At 45.6% G+C, this 26,339-nt stretch overlaps 1 protein-coding gene across 2 annotated transcripts in view; it reads right to left on the bottom strand.

Annotated features, from left to right (window-relative positions):
- Positions 1-8,203: 8,203 nt before the first annotated feature.
- The window catches only part of ATP10B (ATPase phospholipid transporting 10B (putative)), a 90,210-nt gene continuing 72,074 nt past the window's right edge, over positions 8,204-26,339 (bottom strand). For both annotated transcript variants that reach the window (XM_075996260.1, XM_012786334.3), the window contains 7 exons: positions 23,950-24,026; positions 22,687-22,812; positions 18,643-18,843; positions 17,041-17,121; positions 15,585-15,689; positions 14,146-14,333; positions 8,204-9,064 (listed from right to left, as the gene is read on the bottom strand). In XM_075996260.1, coding sequence (XP_075852375.1) covers positions 8,608-9,064; positions 14,146-14,333; positions 15,585-15,689; positions 17,041-17,121; positions 18,643-18,843; positions 22,687-22,812; positions 23,950-24,026 — 1,235 coding nt within the window. In that variant the 3' untranslated portion in view covers positions 8,204-8,607. The remainder of the gene's footprint in view (positions 9,065-14,145; positions 14,334-15,584; positions 15,690-17,040; positions 17,122-18,642; positions 18,844-22,686; positions 22,813-23,949; positions 24,027-26,339) is intronic.

A 26,339-nucleotide genomic window follows, 5' to 3' on the forward strand; every position in this document is an offset into this window, starting at 1 on the left:
CCATCGATTTCTCTGGAACTTTGACCACTGCATCACCATCTGGTTTTTGCTTATGGAGAAAAGAAGAAGGGGAGGCCAAGACAGAGACCTCCTGGCGTGAGGAAAGCAAGGGAAAAAGTCTTTCCCCACCTCTGCCTCCTGGGCTGGTGGTCAGGACTAGATAAGAGAACACCCTTCTAAGCTTGTCCTCCACTGTCGTTGGCCAGGGCGTGGTTGCTAGCCCTGGGAAGACCTGAAGTCGAATCATTCATGGCCTGTGACTTCAGGCTCTCTCATCCCAGCAGGAGTGATTAGAAAACCCCACAGACACGAGCAACCAAAAGCAAGTCTGTATTGGGTTCCACAGCGATGTTCAAAGAGCTTTGGAAGTTCAGTGCCTGGGGTAGTAGCTTTATGGAAGAAGTGGTCTTCTGAGGTCTGAATCTGAGATCTGGGCTTTAGAGCAGGCACTCTGGGCACAGGACATGGCTGGGATAAAGGCACAGAGGTTGGAAAATAGAAAATGTGTTCAGAATGTCGGCAGTGAGTAAAAGTTCCCACGAGGTTCCTACAGGCGTGGGCTCTGAGCCTGGCAGGGCAGGGTGAGCTCAGTGATGGTGGCTGAGTGAGCACCTGTTATAGGAGCCGGGGGCATAAATAGAGCATGTGTCTTTTTGCTTATTTACTTTGGGAGGTATCTTAATATCCTTCAGACTCCTTTCCTATCACCCGCTTACCCTCTCTGCCTCTGCCCACCCTCAGTCTATGTGACTTGCTAATGCTTAGCCAATCAGCAGGTTTTCAGTTGACTTACTAGTGGCTTTAATTATCTTTTCCAGGACTTGGATCAGTCTGGCTTCTAATACATCTATCAAAAAAAAAAATGATTTCTGATTGACAGTTTGAGTGCTTGAGTGAAAGCTTCAAGGGCATTCAGGTATGAGCTGAGCATGTGTTTTCAGAGATGAGAACCACACATTCAGAAAACTTTGGAGCCCTTAGACGTCCTCCAGGCCAACACCCTCATTTTACAGGTAAAGGAAAGGGGAAGAAAAAAGAAATTTACAGATCTGAGAACCCAGATTTCCTGACTCTAAACCGAGTCAGGGATTTCACCGTACTATGGAAGGAAGGCAGCCTAGTGGGGGATATTTTGGTCCCTGAAGTTGGGCAACTGGGGGTTGAAACTTGGCTCTCAGACATATACTTGCCTGTTGACTTTGGAAAAGGTATCAAACCTCAAGTTGCCCATTTATAAAATGGGCCAAGGGAGTCAAATGGAGAAACACGTTAGCATTTGCAGGGAACAAGCAAAGGAGGTCTATTCCCCGTTTGTCATGCTGTGTGAGGAGCAGCCTGCTGTGTAGACTATCACTACAATGGGGTCTTCCATGCCACCCTGCCTTGAGAATCCCATGCCTGCTTCTCCTTCAGGATAAAGTACCCCAAACTGCTATTAAAATACAGAGATGAGTTGCCAAGATGAGCTGTCATGTTAGGTCAAGATGTTCATTAAGACTACGGCTTCAATGATGTCTTCTGATCATCTTAAGCCAGTTGGCTGATGGGGGTGCCAGGAGGATGATATGAGATCCTACTTGGGAAGGCACCACTAGGCCCATTTGGTAAAAGCCTCTACAACAGGGCTCGAGTGAATGCCAGAAGTTCTATTTTCAACATGGAACTGGTCTTCTAAATCGCTCTCCTCTGGCCACCAGGGACAGGCTCATGGGGGCAGTGGAGAGTAGCAGAGGTGGCTCTCAGCCTCTGGCAAGTTCACCTCCTCTCTCTGGGCCTCCGTTCCTTGCTCTCTAAAAGGAAGAGGGCTTGGCTAGAAGCCTAGTAAATGTTAAGTTGCCCTGGGTTCTTGTATTCCCTTTCTGGAAAGGAAATGCTTGTTGTCCAACATACGAGTCTGTTATAAACAGGGAAAGCAAATGCAGGTCTCTCTTCACCCATTTGTCTCTTGCACCCAGTAAAAGGGACACATGCTTTATAGATATTGTTTTTGTACGTGGGAAAAAGTTGGGGTCATTTTAAAGGTGGGACTGGGGGCTCAGGAGTGGCAGTGGGTGCTCCGGAATTCTTTTCTGCCTGTGCAGATGGAAGAGCAATGCAGACGGGAGGAGAGAACACGGAGAGGTGCTGCTATAGCTTTACCCCTAGGCTGCCCCTCTGCAACCAGAGTGATATGAGGAGTTCTGGAAGGATCCCACAGTCAAACAGATCTACTCTGACTCACCTGCCATGGGGCTTGATATTTGATCATTTCACCCTTTTGGGTGAATCATCTTATTTTTAAACATTCAAATAACCACCGAAAGGATTGTCTGTTAATCTCTGTCTGATGAGATTATTGAAGAGCCCTCGCTGAGGGGTGTCAGGAGACCCCAATTCTAGTCCCAGCTTTGCCGCCAAATTGCTTGGTGACCCTGGGCACATCTACTTATCTTTCACCTGAGTTTCATCATCTGCATGAAATGGTGACATTTTATGCGCAGGAATGCCTTTCACCTCATCTCGTGGGAACACAGGTTAGCTGGGATAGGAAGGGCTCTTGGCACTGAGGGAAAACAAACGTTTTCCTCAAATTCAGTCAAGTCTCCACTCAGGCGTTCTCTCCCCTTAGCTGTTCTGGGGTTTGAGGATCAGGTGACTTGGTCCCTGTGGTGCCTGGGCCTGACCTAGGGGGTTGTGGGGAGTAGGGGGTGCCGGGGGAGAGTTGCCCCCTCTCACAGAACAACTGAGAGTCAGGAGAGCCGGTGGCAGTCCACATATGGGCAAGGGGCTTTGGGGCAGGGAAATGCTTGGAAGGGGGACTAGAGATTTTTCTCGGTGCTTCATTTCCATAGCAGGCTCCCGTGTTGTTGGGGGTGGCTGGAGGTGTTGGTGGAGATTCTGGGAGATGGACACCCCCTTTCCCCCACTCCTGAATGCACCTCAGGGACAGAGGTGTCCCAGCTCGGGCTTCCCTCCTCACAGTTGGAAATGGCATCTGCCCTGGGCCCTTATTAGGTCCTTAAGGTAACCCAGGGCCTCAAAAAGGCCAAGGGGTGCACTGCCTCCCCAGATGGGGCTGCTGCCCTCCCGCCCTCACACTTTCACTTGAGCCCAGCCTCCATTTATGATTTTCCTCAGCAGCGACAGTTGTGATATTGTTGAGCGCTGCCATGAGCCAAGCGCTGGGAACACAGCAGGGAGGGAGGCCAGGGCCCCCCGTCTGTGTGGAGCTGGAGAATTAAGTAGCTGCACGAATAGTAAGTCATGAGGCCTTGAATGTCCCAGAGGTTGTTCCTACCCTGCAATCGACCTCCCCAGGTAGCTCCTAGAATCACAGAATGTTAGAACCAGTCCAGCATCCACCTTGAGAGTTTGGGGAAACTGAGGCGAACTTCAGTTTGAGGTTGAAACCTGGGAGGGGATTGTCTAGCGTCATTGTGGAGACTGCTGGCGGACCCAGACTTGAAGCTTAGCCTTGGGCTCCCAGCTCTGTCCCCTGTCTTCTCTCTCCTGTTGCAGTAAGAACTGTCCCTGAGGCTCCTCCTCCACCCATGCTCGGTGGCACCAGAACACCTTCCAACGAGAGGCTCCCGGGCTCAGCCCCTGTCTGAAAATGCCCAGATCCTCATGGCGGGTGTCCTGAAGTGTTGGCTGGGCCGCACTCCTCTGTTAGTGCCCTCAGAAAGCCTGCCCGGGCTGGGCGCGGTGGCTCAAGCCTGTAATCCTAGCACTCTGGGGGGCGGAGGCGGGAGGATCACTCAAAGGCAGGAGTTCGAAACCAGCCTGAGCAAGAGGGAGACCCCGTCTCTACTATAAATAGAAAGAAATTAATTGGCCAACTAAAAATATATAGAAAAAATCAGCCGGGCATGGTGGCGCCTGCCTGTAGTCCCAGCTACGAGGGAGGCTGAGGCAGGAGGATCGCTTGAGCCCAGGAGTTTGAGGTTGCTGTGAGTGAGTCTGACACCATGGCACTGTAGCCAGGGCAACAGAGTGAGACTCTGTCTCAAAATAAATAAATAAATAAATAAAAGGAAGACCTGCCTGCTCAAGGCGCCACCCCAGCTCTCTAGCCTCCTGTATCAGTGGATTGCTGCCTGGATTCCAGCCCTCCTTGGGGGTCTGTTCTTTGGTTACCTGGGAGGATTCACTCTTGTGTGGTTGATTTCTCCTGGGGGCTCTCTGTGCCCATGACGACATCTGGCTGGGTGCCCAGCTCGGGTGGGGGGGCATATTTTAGGGCAATGCAGGCATGAATTCTGGTTCTCCTTAGGTGCTAGTATCTTCCTTATTTACTGATGCTTTTGTCTGGACAGCAACCCAGCTGGACACAGTGTGGTCATTCCCCAGGTCACATTGCCAGTCCGTGACAGTTGGAACGAAATTCAGGCTTGCTAACCACTGCACCACCTGGCATCTCAAGAGAATGTTGGGGAGACAAGACTGTCTGTCATCTGGTCCCTACCTACCCTCCAGCCTCATCTCGTGGTTGTGCAGATCAAGAGTGCAGCTTCTCGTTTTAGACCCCCCACATTAGAATGCTGCCTCGCCACTTGTTAATTGTGTGAATGTGATGTCCCCCTTTCTAAATGAGGATGTGGTAGATTGCAAATGGCCTCAAGTGTATTCACAGCTCCTCCCATCAAAAGGCAGAGCGTATTTCCCTACACCCTTGAAACTGGGCTGGCCTGGTGACTCGCTTCCGTGGAATGTGGTGAGCAGTGATGACGTGTGAGCTCTGAGCTTAGGTCTCAAGAGGCTTTGCAGCTTCTGCTGTCATTCCCAGAGTGTTGCTGCCATGTGACAGGGCCAGGCTGGCTTCCCTGAGCACGAGAGACCGTGTGGAGAGAGATCCCAGCCATCCTAGCCAAGGCCCCATGTGGAAGCAAGTATAGCTGACCCCATGTGGAGTAGAGATGAGATGTCTTGGGGGGGCCTACCCCGAGTTGCCCACACACAGCGTTATGAGCACAGAAATGATTGCTGTATTAATCTACCAAGTTTTGGGGGTAGTTTGTTACACAGCAGAAGCTAACGGAAATAGGGTAGAGTAATAGTTTTTACCTTGTAAGGTTGCTGTGATCTTTAGAAGATAATAATAACCTAGTGCACAGTGAGCTAATAGGTTATTACTACTAACATGATCATGAGGCACTTCCTCTTGCTTATTGGGTTTTAGCCACACTATTTAGCCACCTTTCTTTTCCTTGCATATCTTTTCCTTCTTCAAGGTTTTTGTGCTTAATTCTCTTGAATAGTCTTTCTTTGCTGTCTTGTTTTCATGGTTGAGGTCTCAGCTGAAATGTCTCCTTCCTGGGGAGCCCTTTTCTGACCATCCTGGGAATCCCTCTCTTCCCTCTCTCTATTCTTGCTTCCTCTCTTAATGTGTAATACCACATTTATTGGCTTCTTTGAATAGTGTCTGTCTCTCCTTGCAGATTGTGAATTCTTAGAAGACAGGAGCTGGTCTTTTTGTGCTCCTTATCTCATCCTTGCTGCCTACCACCATGCTGTTGGCAGCACACACTCAACTGACGCTGATTGAATGAGCACATGAAAGAGGCATCTGAATCTCTCTGGGTTTGGGGTTAGATCCAGACTCCCAGGAACCTGGGAGTAGCTGGGTTAGAATTTCAAACTGTGTGTGTTGATTCTGATTCTTAGAGCTTTTTTGGTTTGTGTCGCACTCTGACATTGGGTCAAGTGTGTTCATGATACTCTGTCTTGGGGGCGAGGTGTCCAACAAGGCTATGAGCTTCTGTAAGACAGGGACTGAGCTCCTCACAGTTCCTAGCACATTGCCAAACATCTAATAGGGCTTAATGGAAGTTTACTGAGTAGATAAATGGATGGATGAATAAATGAATGCAAAGGAGGATGAGCAGATGAGAGAGTATTCAGAACAAGTGATAATGATATAAGGAAATAATAAGAACTTTAGTTTGGAAAGCAACTATGAAAAACCATGTTTATTTTATTTCTTTAATAAAGGGTGACTTATTTCCAATCAGTAAAATATCATAAAAGTATAAAACTATTCTAAGTATAACCATTAGCATTATGTTATAGGGAAATAGTTGTAACTTCTCCCCTAAGATGGCGCATTGGATGGTCACAGCTGATTTACAAAGAGGGGCAAGAGTTGGTGACCAGTTGTACCAGTTGACCCAGTTTCCCAGGATGTTGAACTTTGTGAAAAATGAGTAAGTCCTAGGGAAACTGGGACGGTTGGTCATGTAAGAAAAAGAGCAGCATCAGAATGTTGGGTAGTTTGGAATTTAAGAAGAGGGATCAGACATTTTTTTTTTCAACTTCCCCGTCACCTCTTTCTCTCTTAACTCTGAAATAAAAATCCCTTGTGTTATTCCTGAGGATGTTACAGCTTTCAAAGTGTTTTCACCACTGGGTTTCATGTAATTTTGACTTGATCCTTATGCCAAGCCTGGGAGGTAGGGCGGTTCTAACCTACTTCGTGGGTGTGGGATCCTGGACCCTAGAGAGAACAGAGGCAGAGCAAAGATGCAAACTCAGGTCTCCTGAGGCCGCTGTTCTGTTCTTTTCTGAAACATCCTACCTGGCTCTTACTGGCTTTTGGTAATAGGCAGGAATCATCTGGGGGAAATGGCGCCCTAAGATCCAAGATTTGACTCAGTCCCCTCACTTGGAGCAATTCATATCGTCACTGCTTTGCCTGGTGGTTTTCCCTGCGTCTCCCTTGGCAACCTTCACGTGGGATTGCCCTGAATACCCACCAGCCGGCTGGTGCTGGCATCATTGCGTGGCAGAGGCAGCAAGAGAGAGCAAGTGCATTGGCTCTAGGATGATGCTCCTAATAGCCCCTGCAGTCCAGGTTTGCCAGGAAGACGGTCAGAGGGCCAGCCCAGTCTGTCTCTTGCCAACTGGATAGTTGACTGTTTTTTGGCACCTTTGCTGAGAAGGTACCCAAGTGATTGGCCAACTCGTGGCTGGTGGCTATGACTCTTGGGCTCAAAGACCTGCCACACTCATATCCATTCTTTTTCCTTTTGCCTTATAGGCACTACCTTAAGGAGGGAGGGTTCAGTAACCCTCCTTGACTTATCTTAAAAGACGAGGGACAGGCTCTACCTGCCCACAGAAGACTTGGTTTCTCTGGACAGCCCGTTAGAATTCTATTGTCCATTCATTTCTTTAAAGACTGTTTATTTTTTATTTTTATTTTTTGAGACAGAGTCTCACTCTGTTGCCTGGGCTAGAGTGCCATGGCGTCAGCCTAGCTCATAGCAACCTCAAACTCCTGGGCTCAAGGGATCTTTCTGCCTCAGCCTCCTGCGTAGCTGGGACTACAGATATACACCACCATGCCCGGCTAATTTTTTCTATATATTTTTAGTTAATTAATTTCTTTCTATTTTTAGTAGAGACGGGGTCTTGCTCTTGCTCAGGCTGGTTTCGAACTCCTGACCTTGAGCAATCCGCCCGCCTCGGCCTCCCAGAGTGCTAGGATTCCAGGCGTGAGCCACCGCGCCCAGCCTAAAGACTGTTTTGAACTCTTTGACCACTTTGACATTTATGACCTCTAGGGATAAGAAATCTATGCAATCCTTCTCTCCCTGTGAAGAGAAACTCTGACTCTCCTTGATTTAACTGAAGCATGTGCCAGTGTCTTCCAGGAGGTGGTATTCTGGGACAAGCTGAATGAATGGGGTTTAAAGCTAGCCCTACCCTTGAAGATGTCATTGTTTGAGCTCAGAGCTGCTCCATCATATGGATCTATTCTGGGTGCAGATGTGCTAAGATCTCCTGATCTTAGAGGGCTTTTTTATTTTTTTAAATTCTAAGAGCTGAATGAGGATGGGTAATTTTATTTAAAAATAAATACAATAAATAGATTTAGAAAAGAGTGCTGCCTGTGTCCTGTTGGCAGATTTCCCAGATGGTGAGACATATGGTCTATGAGCTAAAACAGGGGGTATCTGGTGCACCTGTTCCCTTCAGCATGTCTCTTCTTCTTGCCTCTTACATGAGCTTTGACTCTACAACCCTCGGAAGTGTCTGTGACACTGAGTTCAAATCCACTTTTCATCTTTAGATGTGGTTTTTCTTTGTCTTAGAGACAAAGAGCAGACCCAACTCTCTGTGAGTGGAAGGGATGTTAACACTGACTTGGCCATCACAGCATACGCTTGAGATGAAGCCCTTGTGTACGTGGGTCTCTTCTGACAGTTTAACCCTTGACACAAGCCCAGTAACTTCCATATCCTGAGATATTGCCTGGGTTGATACACTTCTTAGGACCTTGGAAACTTATGGTCCAGTTGCATTGGGTCATAGGCTGTACTTATCTGAAGAATGTCTCTGGGCTAAAAAAATTGATAACTCAATGCAACAGAAACATAGCCTCCTTATACAAACTTGTTTGCAAGATGGGCTGCCTGGAAGCAGCAGAAAACTAGAGACCAACAGGTTTTCCAGTCTTTTTGTATCAAGGCCCTAGGAGCCAGCACTTCCTCCAAGGAAGTCAAGCCTGGTGGGGAGAAAAGATTAAGACTGGCACATTCTTCCCTCTATGAAGAGGAAGGGTCAAGGGTTACCTGGGCCCATGATTTGGTAGCCTCTGCTGAGTTTGCACAGAGTCCTGCAGCCCCCTCATATGGTCAGAGAACTCTGGGATCGGCGATGGCTGCCGCCCTTTGAGCGCCGGGACATGTTGGTCTGTCCACTTGGGTTGGGTCCAGGTGCCATTGTCCTGTTAGGCCCCAGAAGGTGTTCCCCAGATGAGAGTTTAGCAGAGGAGTCCCTGGAGCCTGGGTCATCTTTCATGTGCTCTCTGATGCCTCTCTGCCCATGGAGCACCCAGTCCTCAATGTGCTTCCGCTTGCGAGAGCTGGAGCTCTTTGGGGTGCTGGCTCTGAAGGCTTGTTCTGGGCCAGGTGGCGCTGGATGGTGGGTGTGCCCAGACACGCCAGGGACAGGGGCGGGCCTCCGTCTGCTTCTCCAACTCTGGATTTCTAGGTCTCTTTTATCCATGGGGAGTTGGTCAATTTTCTCAGCTTTTGAGATAAGAGACTTCCCATAGGTCCCTTGGAGAGATAGGAAAAAGTACCTGGTGGGAAATAACAGAGGATAGATAATTCCTGATTGCTGTTGACTTTATAAATTTCAGCATTGAAAATGGTCTTAGAATTCAACTGCCTGCCTAGGGCAAGGTCCTTTACTGCACTAACTGATGCTTATCAAGTCCATGCCTGGGCACCTCTAATGTTGAGGAGCTCAACAACAACAACAAAATATAACAACAGTTATTATATGTTCCAGGATTATTCTAAGTGCTTTACATATAATTAACTCATTTTATTTTCTGGACAATCCCATGTGGTTAGTACTTTAGTTTCCCCGTGTACAGATAAGGAAACTGAGGCAGCTAAGAGATTTAGTGGTTCGTCCAAAACCACATAGTGGTCAAGCTATGGTCAGAACCAAGCTCTCTAGACTCAGAGGCTTGTCTCTTATCTACCATGCACAAGGCAGCCCATTCTATTTCTGGGCCATTTGAATTTAGGAAAATTCAGTTGCTTTGTAATGTTAAGCCTTTGCGGAACTTAAATGATTTTTAAGTAGTTTTAAAGTCCATATTCTTTTCTTGAATCTGTCTGTGGGCCATGCTGACTTGACAACGTCACAGTATTATTGCTATTTGCTAGATAAAGAGACAGAGGTCCCAAGTGGTGACGTGGGATTCTCGAGGTCTCTGAGAAGTTAAGAGAGAGATCTCTATTGAGTGGCTCAGGGTTTTTGCAGCCTGTAGTAGACTCTGGTATTGGGAGTCTCTATATGTGCCTAGAATGTTCTCTCTGTTCAACGTGTAGTCAGGGAAGGGGTGAGAAGGTGAATTAAACTATGTAGTCCATGAGGAAAGCATACAGCAGTTTGTGCCACTGGGTAACTAATCCCCTTCTCCATGTGTCAGTTGCTTTATCTAAAAAGTAACCCATTTAGCCCAGAGGACATCTAAGGTCATTTCCAAAAACAGTCTCTTTAAAAAAAATTTTCTTAAAGCCTTATAAGCAGAGAGGCTCCCATTCTCCCAAAAGCGGCAGGGAGACCCCACAGTGGGCAAGAAATTTCTGAAGACTACAGTAGACCCGAGGCATCAGATAAGATTTCCTCCATTCTTTCTCATCTCGCCCATGAGGTAGTTGGGGCCATGCATGTGTTCCAGGGAAGATTTGACTTCTTGCTTGTAAACTGGAATTTCCTTAGTGTAAACCTTTCCTCCAAGCCACCACCTTCCTCCTCCACCCATTTATTCAACAAGTACTTTCAAGTCCCCACAATGGGCCAGCCCCCAAAGAGGTAAGACAAGGCTCTTTCTCTCATGTAACATGTGAATACAGTTATAAACTGGAGGGAGCGATGAAAGTGTCAAACACCTGATCCTGTCTGGAAGACCTTCCTTGAGGAAGAAATACAGGAGGTAGCCAGGCAAAGGGGGTGAGAACTGAAACCCAGATGCAATGACCAAAGTGTGGCGAGTAAGGACTACAGCAGGGAAATAGGACCCAGAAGGGCTTGGCAAGAACTATGGGCTGGGTTTTGGTTTTCATGCTTTATTGCAAAGGTCTTAGGGAAGCCTTTAAAGAGTTATAAATAGGTGATATAATTACACTTTGATAAATGATAATAGGCTAGAGTAAGACCCCATAGGATACTATTCAAGTAATTGGGTAAACGGGTTATTAATAGTCTATCTGGGGTGGTGGCTGTACAAATGGCAATAGCAGACGAATTTGAGAAATACATAGCAGATAAAAACTGTCAGGACTTGGTGACAGGCTAGATATGGGCCTGAGTTAGCAGGTGATGTCAAGGATAACTCCCAGGGCCCTGCTTTGGTCCTGAGTGGGTGGCATCTGCTGTAGGAAACTCTGGAAGAGACCTGGGTTTCTGGGATGGTGGTGGTGAGAGAGGGTGGAGTCATGAATAAATTATAGATGTCTCCCAGTTTCTTCAGACTTAATATGCCCAGTGGCGGTGATGAACAGATAGCTGGAAAGATGTGTCTGGAATTAAGAAGACAGGTCTGGGCTGGGGATGTATGGGGAGATTCATCTGTTAAAAATGATTTTTAAATCCATAGCAATGATTGCTATGTTTATGGGGAAAACATAAAGTTAGAAGACAAGAGAACCTAGGACAGAGGCTTGACCTACACCATGCCAAGGACATGAGTCAGCAAAGGAAATAAAGTAGAAGAAGTAGGAGCAAAACCAAGAGTGTGTAGAGTCACCAAAGCCAAGGTAGAAGTGTCCAAGGACGGTTACTCTCTATTGTATCTAATTAAGAAGCTGCATTGGGTTTTAAGGTTAGTACACTAGTTAATTTTGTTTTATCTGTAAAATAATTTACATGAATCTATATTTCTAGTTTAAGAGAGTTTTCTCTGTCCTTTCAAACTGGTTGAATTAATTAGACCAAGATGAGTGAGGCCATGGTTTGTGGGCTAATTATTACAAGCTTGGTGAGCAAAATCAATCTCCATTATGATAAATATCACTTACAACTTTCAGTGAACACATACAGTTTTCTACAGCAAACATTCTATCATGCAGCCTTCTGTAAACAAACAGTCATTTTCCAAGGTTACAAGCCAGCAGTCTTTAGAACTATTAGAATAATCCTTTCACTATCAGAGAAAAATCTCTTTGCCTTTCTTAGTAAACAGAATTAAACAGACATTCAGCTTTATTATGATACTATAGAATAAGCAAAGATTTAACTTATGTGTTATAGCAAGTAAATATTTGCTAACTTTTTCCTAACTTGCCTCTCATCTGTTCAACAAGCTGCAAGGTGAAGTGCTTGTCTTCCCAAAACACACGTGCCAACCATCTTTGCATACATTTTAAGGCCTCTCATCAAACTCCTGATTCACCCTTGTAAGAGTCTGGCTCCAAGTATGTTTTCTAGTCAAGGCAGAGATAGAGAATGTGGAGCTTATAAATTTCTCTTTCCATACCCCAAATAAGATATAGAATAGAGGAGCTCACACTTGGCCAGTGGTGATCACAGCTGTGTTTAACCTTAAAAGTGGAGACAAAATATTTAACCTACATGTGTGATGCCCCTTCTAACAAGGACATGATGCTCATGGCCCCTCCCAGGGGTCTCTCCCTAGAGGTTGGGCTGAAGGAAGGGTGGTGGGGGCGGGTGGGGGAACTTGTGTTTGTTCTTGATTGTGTCCCACTTTCTATCCTCAGGGCTTCTGTTAATGCCAGTCACTTTCACCTGTGTTGTGGTCAGACTTACATCCAAATCATCCACTGGAGAGCAGGCTATGAACAGCAAGGGCCCTGTTTTATTCATCTTTTGTTCCTTCAGCATCTATTGCTCATTCCTCTATAGGTGCAGATTATGTGATGGGAACTGAGCCAGGTGAGGGTTAAATAAAGATAAGGAGACATCTTCTCTCCGGGAATTGATGGTCAGATGGAGGACATATAAATAATTTATGATAAATGGGAAAGAGGAGTGACAGAGATACACCCAGATGCTGGGGACATGTGAGAGAGGGATGTGTCTCAGCTCGAGGAGGGCAGGCGAGGTCACAGAGCCTCTGGAATTGGTCGTGCCTGACGTGGTGTCAAAGGGCGAGGAGGTTTGGTGATGGAAAGGGAATTCCAAATAGAAGGAATAGCGAGAGCAAAGGCAGGGAGGCGAGAGGCCCTGGGGCCTTTAAGGAAGTTCAAGTAGTTTGGTGGAGCCCAAAGTTTGAAGCAAGGAGTCAGGAGATTAGGTGCAGAAGACCAGCAGGGGCCGAGCGGGGAGGCTGTACACAGAGCAAATACTTAGAACTCAGCCAACGCCTATGGAGTTCACTGACTGCAACGGTATTCGCCATCTTGGTATTTTCAGCCTCCAACCCTGCATTGGAGGTTGAGGTTCTGAAGTGGCTTAAGAAAAATGGAGATCAAACTAGGGTAAGCAAGCCACTAAACTTAATAAAAGAAGCAAGGCCTGTTGATGCCTAATTTGGGGATAGAAAAAGTTTTGTACAATGTTGCAATTGCCTGTTGACTGTAGCTTAGAATGACAAGGTGGCTCAACTGTGATGCTCAGAGTGGTGAGAGCTTGGAGATGGAGAGAGGCCAAGTCTCACCTATGGGCTCATCATTGTCAAGTTCACCGATTGCTCTGATGGGAGAGTGTGGGCTGCAGAATAGGACTAGCCTCTGAATTGTGGTGGGATTATGTACACATTCTGGTCCCTCTTGGGACCTGAGCTGTCCCATGAGCAAGTGGGACTAGACCATTGCTCTGCCCAACTGTAAGCTGATGGCAGACGCAAAATGAGAGGCTAGATATGAGAGCATATGTTGAGAGTGAGCTCCAAGGCAAGGCAAGGCATTATTTCTGCTGTTGCTATTTTTCTGGAAAAGGTGAATGCGGAGGTTTTACCCTGGAAATGTCAGAAATAGTCTCTGGGCATGGATGATTTATGTGGCTAATGAAGATTTTATATGAGTTGTGTGTGTGAGTGTTTAAACAAATTTGAGCAATATTGAAATTTTTCTTCTAATATCTACCCTTCATCTGGCTTGCTGTGGTTGCTTGCCTTTCCCTGTAGGCACTTGAGTGGGAGACGCTTAAGCTAATACACGAAGGACCCAGAGAGCTTTTCAAAATGATTTCTTATCACACAATAAAATTTGTAAGGCAGGAGGGTAGGAATTATTACTCCCATTTTACAGATGTTACAACCGAGGCCACACCAGATTTGGTGACTTTGCTACTCTGTGGCTGACTTGAGACCAGAGTCCACGTTATTTGCCTCCTGGTTCATTGTTCTTTCTGTCCTAGGAGACTGTCTCTAGACAGGCGTCCTCAAACTACGGCCCGCAGGCCACACGCCGCCCGCCTAGGACATTTTTCCGGCCCATCGGTGTTTCTGCCACCGCTGCCTGTCCTGCTTAGCAGCCGACTGGTCCCGGGCCCACAGTGCGCACTCTCCAACAGTCTGAGGGACAGTGAACTGGCCCCCTGTTTAAAAAGTTTGAGGACCCCTGCTCTAGAACAACAGCCTGAAGGATCCTGGCAGAGATCAAACTCATGACTCTTGGGTTATGAAAATAGCATATTGAGGGGGTGACTGATAATACTAGGGATGAAACAGCCCAGTGCACAAACCTTGGGAGAAGAGCCACGGCAGGTGTGAGGAGGCAGACGAGGTAGAAAGTGGGGTCTGAGAGCTGGTCCTCCATCACCCAGTAGGGATTGGTGGGGCTGTTGCAGGTGACACAGATGGCATTGTACAGTAGGGATACCACAAAGTACATCAGGAAGCTGCCTAGGAGGACTAGCCCGTGGATGATGGTCTGCGGAGGGAAAGAAGAAGTAGACACGGTTGAAGGTACTGCTTCGGCGGCCAGTGCAACTATGCTTCTTGGCTCACACTGTTTTAAACTTTTTAAAAATGCAACACCTACTCTGGGAGGCCGAGGCGGTTGGATTGCTCGAGGTCAGGAGTTCGAAACCAGCCTGAGCAAGAGCGAGACCCCATCTCTACTATAAATAGAAAGAAATTAATTGGTCAACTAATATATATATAGAAAAAATTAGCCAGGCATGGTGGCGCATGCCTGTAGTTCCAGCTACTTGGGAGGCTGAGGCAGAAGGATCGCTTGAGCCCAGCCATGGCACTCACTCTAGCCTGGGCAACAAAGCGAGACTCTGTTTCAAAAAAAAAAAAAAATGCAACACCTGTTTTAAAAATTTTTTTAAAAACATAATTTAATGGATCATTATAAGCAAACACCCACATTGCCACCACCCAGAATTTGTACACACATACCTCCAAGATCCCTAAATCTTCTGCCTCAACCCGACTTTGGTAATAATTTCCATGCTACCCTTTGCAGTTTTACCTATCTAGGTTTCCCTATATGACCTGTTTTTAAATATTGGATAAATAGAATCATATTTTCCCCCCTCGATATTATGTTTGTGTGCTGAGTCCATTTTTTCCACATGTGGCGGTAGTTTATTCATTTTCAAAGCCGGTTAGCTTTGGAAGATGGCATGTATATCTTAGTCAGTTGGGATCATATTCATTTAAAAGTAAATGACTACTTAGGCTTTTTGTGATCAAAGGTGTTGTATAATTTTAGAAAACATACTGAGGTTTCTACTTTCCTGGATTTTATAATTATTGCATTGATATAAACAGCAAGTTTTAAAAGTTATAAAATGTTAAAGAATAACATACAAAATTCTAAAGGAAGAAGATGATTCATTACTAAAGCACTGGTCTAGTGAGTACCCCTGAACTTTTTGTCAATATTATCTATTTAAAAAAATTATCTACTTTTGCAACTAATTGTCTTCATGTTTTGTATGTGTTAGTTTTAGCATCCTGGCTAGATGACAAGCAAGTTGAGGCCAGGAATTTTACCTTTTTTTTTTTTTTTTTTTACCTCTTTCATCCCTGTACCAGTGAGACATAGGTAGGAAGTCAATGTGTATATACTTAGTGTATCAATAATACAGAGTGAAACGACTCAGAAATCTAAATGTAGCCAATGAACAGGAACACAATTTTTAAGCCCCAGGGGCCCTGGGACCCTTACCCATGTCTTCATCTCCATCGCCTGGTGCAAGAGGATTGTGGTGAGGGAGATGGTGTTAATCGGTGTCCCAAAGGTGAAGACGTCGATGTCAGAGTCCTTGTAGGTCTGCAGAGGGGGGGACAAGCAGTCATTGTCTACTGTGCCCAGGCACTTAAGGCTTTGGCTTTGACACGGTGATTATAAAGCCTCAGTGAAGGCAGGTGGCAAGGGAGGGGGAGGAACAGGGAGAGAAGAGGGTCTCCAGCTGCCCATCCATGTGAACCTGACCCAAGGAACGGACCAAGATGAGAAGCGAGTTGATAGTACTAAATCATTTAGAAACATGTTTGTCAGAGGAAGCCACAATGGGGGCTGTACAATGACTGTGGAATGAATGAAGAAAGAATTTATCGAGCACCCACCAGGCACTGTGCTAACTGCTGAGGCTACTTCTGTGTCTACCTTCAAGGAGATTACAGTCTATGAGGCAGGGCAGAGTTACAATTTAAGAGGGTAAGAGCTATAGTAGAGGCAAGTATGAGGTACCCTGGAAACACAGAAGAGAAGACATATCAGCAGAAACCAGAATAAGGGGGGTCGATTGCTTGAAAGAGGGGGGAAATGCAGTTCCAACACAGGAACTGAGGGTGGACACCGTGGGTTTGTAGAACGCCAGAGTCCTCCGCCATAGGTCTATTGAGCATATGGAAGGGCAAAAGATACGGCAGGAAAGGAAAGCAGAGGCCTGGCCAGAGAGGGTATTGTAAGCCGGGAAATTCAAACAGAGCACAAAAATGCCTGCCTCCCCTACCCCCATCGTGTTGCTAATTGCAAAAGAATATGAGCCTAGAGGCTGGGCAAGCACCACTGTTTAGCTGGTGGCAATTGCCCCATATCCTGGCTCCCTGTCCCAAAAGAATACAGGAATCCTTTGCTATCTAAATTCTATTTAAACTGGGAAATCAGACTGAGATTGGGCTATCTGCATTCTTCCTATTTATTTCAGTATAATATAGCATCTCCTATTATCAGAACTTGCTGCCTTGACCTTGGAAGCACAAATCTGTATGAAAATCAAGAAGAGTAAATTCAAATACCTTCAGCAGTCAAGTGGGAAACAGTTAATGAATGAAGACGGCCAGGTGTGAGACAAAAGGGAGTGGTGGGGACTTTGGCAAACTGGAGACCATGCTCCGCTTCTGAGCAGAGTTACAAGTCAACCCCAGATTTTTGCCATGAAGATAAACTGGCTCAGGGAAAAGATAGCTTTTGGTTTTTCAAGAGCCACCAGAAGTTAAGATGTTTGGGTAAAGTGTTCCGACTTTTCAAACACCCTGGGTTGGATGTGGCCTGCAGGCCACTTGTTTGGAGCCCCTGTTCTGAAGTGTCCAGAAAGACATTACCAGCCTGAAATTTCATATAAACGGGCCGGTTCTACCTGTGATTTGTGTGGTTTGAATAGGACTGTATTACTTACCAGGTAAGGGATAAAGAAACAGACGAGGCTCTGGTAGAACGCATCCGCCATGGAAATCCAGAAAGTCGACAGGTTGTAGCACTGCCGGGAAAGAACACGCCATCAGTTACCCCCATCCACGTGAGCCTCTATTCTTTGCAAGCAACTTTCTTGTGTGTGGCTTGGGCAGAGGATATGGCGCTTACAGTGCCTCTTATCTTCATGGCAATTATTTAACAGAACGCAGTGATTAAGAGCACAGGCTTGAGGGTGATAGACCTCAGTTCAAGTCTCGGCTCTGCCACTAACTGTGTGACCTTGTGAAAATTACTAAACTGCTCTGAGAACTGATTTCCTCTTCCATGAAATGGGCACACCTGTTTCCTTGGGTTTTGAGAGGACTAAACGCAATCATGCCTTAGTATCCGGTAAGTGCCCAGTTATTCGTTAGCTCTATTGCTAGTGCTACTGCAGACTTGGTAAGTTCAGAGATTCTAAGGTTTCTAAGTGGCATCTGAAAGGGAGACTTCAATCACAGCCTGGGATCATAGATTTCCGAGAGACAGAGCTCAATGGCTTCTGGGACGAGCCTTCTCATTTTGTACTTCAATCTTTGTGCCTTCCCTGGGAGCAGTGAAAGCTTTACAGTTTTTGGTGTTTGGTATGCTAACCTCTTTTAATAGTAGATACCCTAGGAGTTGGCTGTGCAGCCAGCACGCTGATAGGAAGGGTGGAGTTAGAAGACCCCAAGATGTACATGTCCACTATCCCCCACGCTTCCTTTGTCCGAACTGTGTGGACTGCTCTGTCACTCTCCTCTAGTCCTTGGGTGACCACTGGGCTTGTTTCCTTGCTGGCTGTCCACAACAAATCACCTGCCCTCAAACATCACATCTGGCTTTGCCCTCCTTCCCCCAGCTGCAAAGATACTCCCTGGCATTTCCAAGTCCCTTTTCCTAGTGCTCCGCCTTTGAGGCGGCCGTGATCCCTTCATCCCACCTCCTTGCTGGGCCTGGAGTGCCTGCCCCTGACGTCTCCAAGTCAGTCAGGGCTGCAGTGTGGCCTTTCTGGGCCTTCTCGGAAGCCCCATGATTGCTTCTTAGGCCTTCCTTTGTCTACTTGACACCAGCAAGTTCTAGACCATACATAATCTTGAGTTCTAAGCTTTGCCTTTCCTGATGTGAACAGAAGCATTCGTTTATGTGTGCCTTACGCAGTGATGAGAAAACTATGACAGCTGCCAGTCTCGGGGGTCCCCAAACTGGGTGCTGTTGGTACTCCTCAGGGCCTGAAGGCACCCACTAAGAGGCATGGGATTTTTCTGCCTTCCCTCTCTTCCTTCAACTAGGGCCATCCCATATATCGATGTGTGATATAATTAAGAAATGATTAAAAAGAGAAATGCCCACTGATCTGCTCCAATACCCTCAATACCAAACGAGAAACAGGCCAGGAATGGGGAGAGGAGTTACTCAAAGTCACATGAAAAGTAAGTGGCAGCACAGTGGCAGAATTCAGGCTCCTGACCCCTGGCCCACGGCTCTTTCTCCGATGCCTTCAGGGACAAGACAGAGGTCAGGGAGAGACTGAGGCCACCTTCCTCCGGCTGTCTGAGCCCCTTACCTCGGAGTTCTGGCCACTCTTGTACAGCTCAGGCAATGCCAGGAGGGTTTCTGCAGAGACGTCTTTGTCCAGGACTCCAAAGACGAGAGGCGGCAAGGAGGTGAAGAAGAGGTTGAAGAAGACCATCTGCCAGTAATCGATCATGGTGGAGGCTGAGAAACCGCAGAAGAACTGGTACCAGAAGAGCAGGTTGACGTAGCACTGCGGGCAGAGAGCGTGGCCTCGTGAGGGACGCCTAGCGCAGCCGGTCACCAGCCTAGGAGCTCCCGCGTGGCTGGAGCGTCCGTCTCCTCGTTTGTAACATGCGGGCTTGTGTCAGGGTTAGAGGTAAGTCCCATCCTTCCAGCAGGACCTGTTGCTCCTCCTCTCCTGCTGTATTGCTATTAATGTTCCTCAGGACCTGAAGGGAGCCCCGCTGACTTGTTGAGTACACAGTCAGTCCTCACTTAACGTTGTCAATAGGCTCTTAGAAACTACAACGTTAAGCAAAGTGACATATAACACCACCATTTTTTTCCTCATCAACGTTACAACAAAACAGCATTGGATGAAATGATGTTATTTGAGGTCCTGTTGTACCTCAATTTGCTTAAAGTTGCAGTTTCTAGGAACCTATTGATGACATTGAGGACTTACTGGAAGGTAGTGTTAAGAGCAGAGAGGGCTGGGTTGTGAAACCCCAATTCTGTCACTTAGTAGCTGTGTAACCTTGGGAAAATGGCTTAACTTGTCTGAACATAATTCTGTCATCTGTCAGAGGGGAATAGCAGTGTCCAGACTGGGGCATATGAAACATGAATGGCAGTAGTGTGGAAACAAAAAGGGATGTCACCGAGGAAGTGACGGTAGAAATAAAGACTGAACCATGAGCAGGAAGCCCGGCGAGAAGACAACCTCGTGAGAAGGTTCATCTCACATCTTCCCAATGATCATGGAACTCAGAGGGTAAGAGCATCTTCTGCCTAAATATTGCTTATTTTTTCCAAAGCTCTTTTGCACGTAAGATCTCCCCACCTGTGGACAGACTGGGTCACTGTCATTGCCTACTGTATTGTGATATGCTTTGGTGATTTGACCAAGGTCATGTAAGCAGCTGGTCCTGGAGTTAGGATTAGAACTCAGTTCTGGGGGAACGGAGGCACAGGGACATGAATAGTCTTGCAAGAAATCATTTGGCAGGTTTGTGTTCAAACTGAAATTCTCATTTCCTAACTGCTGGGCCTGTGTTATTTTGAAGAAACTCTCTATTCATTATTATTACTAACAGTAATAATATTAACACATTAATATTATCACTAGTGGTGACACCAATTATATTTATTTGAGCTTCTATATGTACCAGGTGTGTGATGTGCATTATAGTATATCGGTATATTAGTATATAGTACCTTATCAGATGTGCAATACACACTATAGTGTGTCCTAACAACTTTGCAAGACTAATACTGTTGCCAATAATATTAATAGCATATTTTATATTATGCTAATATAAGATCACATATTGATAATAATATTAACAATGATATTAATACTATTAACAATATTAATAATAATGTTAATACTGTTAATGACAATAATATTAACAATAATGTTAATTATGTTTAATAACAGTAATGTCATTATGTTAATATTAACAATAATGTTAATATTATTCGCCCCACTCTACAGATGAGGAATCTGAGGCTCCTAGCTAAGCAGTTGCCCCTTGTCCAAGTTCAGAGCTAGAAAGTGGTACAACCAGCATCTGAATTTTCAAAGCTCTTTAACAACCCCCGACCTTTCTCAGTACTATCTTTGGCTTACACAAGGAGCTGAAAATATTTTTTATCTGGCCTTTGCAGAAAAGCTTGCCGAGCCCTGATGTAGATGGTAAAGATCACAGGGGCAGGGACCGCGGCTGGCTCCATTCCTGCTCTATGCCCATTGCCCACTACCGTTCCTGACACACACCAGACATTCAGTAGTTATTGGAGGAAACGAGGTTGATCTTAGCTCTATTGTTCTAACTCTCATCCTGGAGTTTTCACATTACAGGATGCTCCTTTCCTGCTGGTGCCCTGGTCGGCTCTTGCCTGTTTTCTATTTCTTCTGCCTCGCTGGAACCTTTGCACCTCGCAGGGAGGGCGCTGAGCCCGGCGACAACATCGCTGAGATTGGACGCCTGCTGTGCCCCTCGAGAAGCTACAGCGCAGTCATTAATTCATTGTTCAAATTTCAGAGCAGGCAGGGTTTTAATCCCCCTCTGAAATTGGTTTCCGATGTGAAAGTCATAGTTCTCCACCCTCTAATTGCAACCGGGAGATTATGTGGCCTCAGTACCGCGATTTCGAGCGTGGCATTGGGCTAGAAATAAATATCATTTAAGCTTTGAAAGACTGGCTGGCTGGCTGGCAACATTTTCTTTTCTATTTCACAAATTTAATGCAGAGAGGAGGCTGTGCTTATTCAAAAGAATGATTCCTTTGGATACCAAAAAAAAAAAAAAAAAAAAGTTAAACAAGCATTTTGAATTCTAAGTAAACAGTCTTTCTTGCTCAGAGTGAGTTTCGAGTCAAATGGAAGTGACTTGTTTGCATAGACTTGCTGAGATAATATTACCATCCAGTTGATCGAATTTTCATTATTTTTTGTTGTGCTGTTTATCTCACTCCTGAGCGAGAATGACTCTGTCAGAACCTGAAAGAAAGACTGCGAGAATGAAGCAAGAGGGGGAAAAAAATTGCAATTTTGTCGCACTGCGTGGCCAATATATTTCTTTTCCATCACCTCGGTCTAATCCTTCCCTTTTCCTCATGCGAAGAGGAATCAGATTCTATTTGGAAACTTATGGGGACGACTGAAAGGTCCTTGAACTAGATGTTCAATGTTCTGACTTCTCATACCCATTGTTAATCAAGGACTTTTCAAAGGAGATCTTCTGACAGTTTTAATACCTGCCTCAGTTGGTGCATGCTTGCTTTGGGCCCTTATCAACAAGACAGAAACCAACGCGTTTTAAAGGATATCTCCTTTAATATCTCCATGTCATTGTTTGTACCGTGCTATGTGCTTTCCAGAGCTCTGACACTAAAGCCTCTTAATAACACTTCTAGGGACAGAGAGAGTCATAGTCTGCCCATATTGTTGATGAGCAAACTGAGGCTCAGAGAGAGTAAGTGGCCTTTCCAGGGTCACACAGCATGCTAGAGTCACGTGAGATTACAACCCAGATGATCTCCTCGCCCCAAACATCTTTGGCAATAGATATTTCATTTCGTGTCCTTGCCTCCAAGAACTCCCTTGTAAAGAAACCTGGTGGTGCCGAAGTGACGTGCAGGTCACAGGTTGAAGCTATGGGCTCCAGTCTTATATTCTGTGAGGAACTGTCACCTCTACTCTCCCCAGTCCTGGGATATAGCTCTTAACATTGGGGGGGGGCCCTATCTGGGGAGGAAACCTAAGATGCAAGTCAGGCTAGTTTTTCTTGAAATCATTCTTCCTTGCAATCAGAAAATAAATCTCATCTGTGAAATTTAACTCTATGAGTAATGACAGCAACAACAATGATAATAAAAAAATAATGGCTAACCTTAGAGAGCGATTGTTACATGCTAATTACTTTATATACAGCTTTCATTTAATCTTCACAGCAAAGATATGAAAAAGGTACTATGACCACCCCCATTCTACGGATGGTGAAACTGAGGTTTAGGGACATCACCACCTATGAGAGTCTGGATTTGAACCCAATGTGCTGGATTCCACAGTCTATGCTCGTAAACAAAACGCCCCCTACGTTCCAGGTGTTTTCCATATAGGATTGTCAATTCTCACAGTAATTTCACAAAAATGGAAAGTATTAGCTCTATTTTATCAGAGAGGAAATTAAGGCCCAGAGAAGTGAATAGTTTGGCCCAAGGTCACTGAGCAAAGAAGGAACAGTTTCAGGATCCGAAATCCAGGCCAGCCTGACTCCTTCCCTTATGCTGAGAAGCTGTGGGCAGACCTGGCCCCATGGTGGGGACTCCTCGGGCCCAGGGCGGAGACTGCCATGGGGCTACTCACCACATTCTTGTAGAAGTAGTACACCACCATCCTGGCCAAGCGTGAGTAGCACCAGTGCCCATGCACGAGCAGCAGCTTCTTGAGGTGCCTAAAGCGCGAGATGGCAAAGTCGCTGGACATGACAGCCTGGGAGGGGGAGAGCACACAGGTCAGCTTCCGCCCATGGCCACCGACGCCCAAAGAGGCCCCCTCAAGGGTGACGCTTTGTTTTATGTCCACAGCTGGCAGGGTCTGAACGACCCCTTGGTCGTTATGTGTTCACTCTTGGGTGGCTCTTTGGATTCTGACACCCCACCCTCTCTTCCACGAAATCAACACCTCACTGGAATCCAAGGAGGGCAGATCAGAAGGACCAGTGCTGCAGGCTGGTCCTTCCTCCATTTACCCAGCAAGCATTTACATGGCCCGGGATGTGTCAGGCGCTGCGCCAGGGATGTGACGTTAACGAGAGAGGAGGGACTTCCATTCGAGTAACTCCCAAATCTCTGAACACCCGCACCGTCTCCCAAGGCAGGCCAGTGGCTCCTTCGCAGATGGAGCTGCTGGTTAGATGGCTCTTCTTCTGCGTGGAGCTCAGGATGACCCAGAATTAGACATAGTTTGTGTATTCTTTTAAAGTATGAAGCCATGTTTAGACACACCTGGTCATAAATCCTGGTATGAGTCTTGGTCTGGCTATTTAAACTCCCCAAGCCTCAGTTTCCCCATCTGAAAACAATGGAGTAACAATCCCTAACACACAGGGTTGTGGTGATTATTAAAATCCAGTGAGATACTAAATGTGAAGAGTCTAACAGAGTGTGGACACATGGGAGACACTCAGAGGGTACTACTCAGAGCTATCTGTGGCTTTCCGGTCAATGCTCTTTTATCCTCATCAACGAATTTAGGCAATGCCAAATGTCTGCACTGGTGGTGGGAAAATTATTGTTAATGGTTCAAAAAGCACAAAATGGGGTCATTTCAATGGGAAAAGCTAGCTGTCAAGTTCGCATGCTTATTCCAAGCTGAATTTTGACTAAATAGGTCCTCCATGAAGGTGTACCAAACAATTTATGGGTTAAACTAGCCATCAGGACTAAAATGGGAATTGAAAGATGTTTTCAAATGTCCTTATGTCTGTCCTTACTTATGGAGGGCATTGCAACTGTGGATGTAGGTGGAAACTCTTGAACAGAAGTTCTTCCAACACTGTGGGGAGTTCCTTAAATCTCCAATAAGGATAAAGAAGATTAAGGAAGAAACAAGAACAGTCAACAATACCTGCATTCCTTCCTGTCCAGATATGCCAATGCCAATGTCAGCAGCTTGAATCATGCTTACATCATTTGCTCCATCACCTGAAAGAAGAGAGGTCATGAGATGCCTTTATGCCTGGTCCAACTGCTCAGTGACAATGACATGGCTCTAAAGTGTCCCTATTTCTTTTAACATTGCTCTGAATAGTCCTATAGAAAGTCACTGCTACAGTACTTAGCCTGAGAGTTGTCTTTTCTTCTTTGGACAAGAAGCCCTACTTTTTTCTTTATCATTCAACAAATACAGTACTGATTAAGTGTCTTTTTTTTCTAGGCACAATGCTAGGTATTGGGGATACAATGGTGATTGAGTGAGATGTGGGCAGTGCTTTAGAGTTTACAAAAAAGGGCCTTCATGAATGCTACGATGGACTTTACTGATGAGCAAATGTAGAATATGAGTGATTCAGAGATAGTTAAGGGTAATCCAGCCAGATAAGGGAGCCAGGAGAATCAGAGCTCAGACCTTTCTGATTCCTGGGCTCTTAGCTTCCCTGACTAAGTCAAACTTGAAATACTGATGGAATTAAGAAAACTGAACAATTTGGACATGAGAGATTTTTAATAGTGTCCAAGGAGAGGACAGCATTAAGTTTTGTTTCTGAATTTAGAAAAATGAGATGAAAGTGAGATTAAAAATGAATATTTTTGTTGAGATCCATTTAGTCACATTGAGTTCTCATTCAATGAACTGAGTTGTTTTGGGAAGCTGCAGGCAAGGCCATGGAAACACACATGCACGCACACACAGGCATGCACATGCACACACAAACGCATGCATACGCACATACACGCACGCACATGCACGTGCACATGCACGCACACGCACACACAGACATGGCTTCTCTTTAAACCAGAACTGTTAAACAGATTTTTCTGTGATGATGGACATGTTCTGTGTCTTCACTGTTCAGTACAGAAACCATTAGATACATGTGGCTATGGAAACTGGGCTGGCGAAATGCTACGTAACTTTAATTAAAATTGAGTAGCCACAGCTACTCTATACGGCAAGGTCTTCTCCAGAGGCCAGAATCTCCCCAGCGCTTTATCTTTTAGATCAGAGTTTAGCAAACTTTTTCTGTAAAGGGTCAGATAGTAAATATTTTAGGCTTTGTGAGCCAAGAAGGAAAATCAAACAACTGTTATTGCTGAAAGGCTATTAGTCTTTTACAAATTTTACATTTAAAAATAGAAAAACTGTTTTTAGCATCCATCCAAAAACATGCAGTGGGCTGGATCCGGCCTGCAGGCTGTAACATGCCCGCCCCTGCTGGAGACCATGTGGACTTCATCCTCTTCCTGGCCCCACCTCTTTCCCCAGTGGCTTCTCAGCATAAACTGTAATTAAATTTATATTATTCATCGTAGAGGATATGGGATTGGGGGGAAAGAATAATTCTTCCCCTAATTATTTGGTAACAGATCAAATAATTCTTCCCCTAATTATTTGGTAATTGATCTTAAAAATTTTGTCATTGGAAGTAGCCTTTGTTCTCGTAATTTTTTTAGATCACATAACATATATAATTTTAAACTTCCCCATGGCAGAACAAATCCAACCTCTAACCTCTTCTGTTAGCTAACCGGGAGAAGTAGAAATGTGAAACTGTGCTATTTTCTCACCCTGCTGGTTTTGTTTCTGTTGTTATGGGAGTGAAGCCAATATCTAACCCCAGGGAATCAGTCCTGGGCTATTGCCTTGGGTGTGTCTGAATTTCTGAAGAGGGCAATTCAGGGTATAAAAGTAGAATACAGTTGCTAAAGTTCTTCCTCCACTTTTTTTTTGTTGTTCTGAACTGTATTTACCTGAAGACCGGGAAGAGACCCATCATGTTTGAAATGCCAGGAAAGAAAATCTCTTTCCATGTATGTGATGAGGAAGAGAGGTTGGCACCATCTGTGAGAATGTCCCAAAGTGAATGCAGTATTTGCTATGCTCTGGGCCTGGGATCCAACAGTGAATAAGGCTGACATTGCTCCTATACTCAAGCAATGCTACAGCTATATGCTATAATGCTATAGCTATAATGCTATAATGCTATAGCTATGCTAATGCTATGTTATAGCTATAGCTCCTATACTCAAAGGTCCCCAGAGCAGGCCATCACAGGAGGTGTGACAGTGCTTTGGAGCTATGAGTACTGGGTGCTGTGGGAGCCCCTAGAGGAAAGCAAAGTTAGATGGGATTGGAAGAAGGAGTGTTTGGCAGAGGAAATAACTTGTGCAAAGACCCTGAAGTGAGAGAGGACAAGGCCCATGGAAAATGGTAAACAGTTTCATTAGGTTGGAACGCTTGGGAGCCAAGCGTTGGGAAGAAGAAGGCAGCCATGGTGGGAGATGTGGCTGGAGAGG

Source organism: Microcebus murinus, chromosome 21 (assembly GCF_040939455.1).
Source record: "Microcebus murinus isolate Inina chromosome 21, M.murinus_Inina_mat1.0, whole genome shotgun sequence".
NCBI classification, from domain to species: Eukaryota; Metazoa; Chordata; class Mammalia; order Primates; family Cheirogaleidae; genus Microcebus; species Microcebus murinus.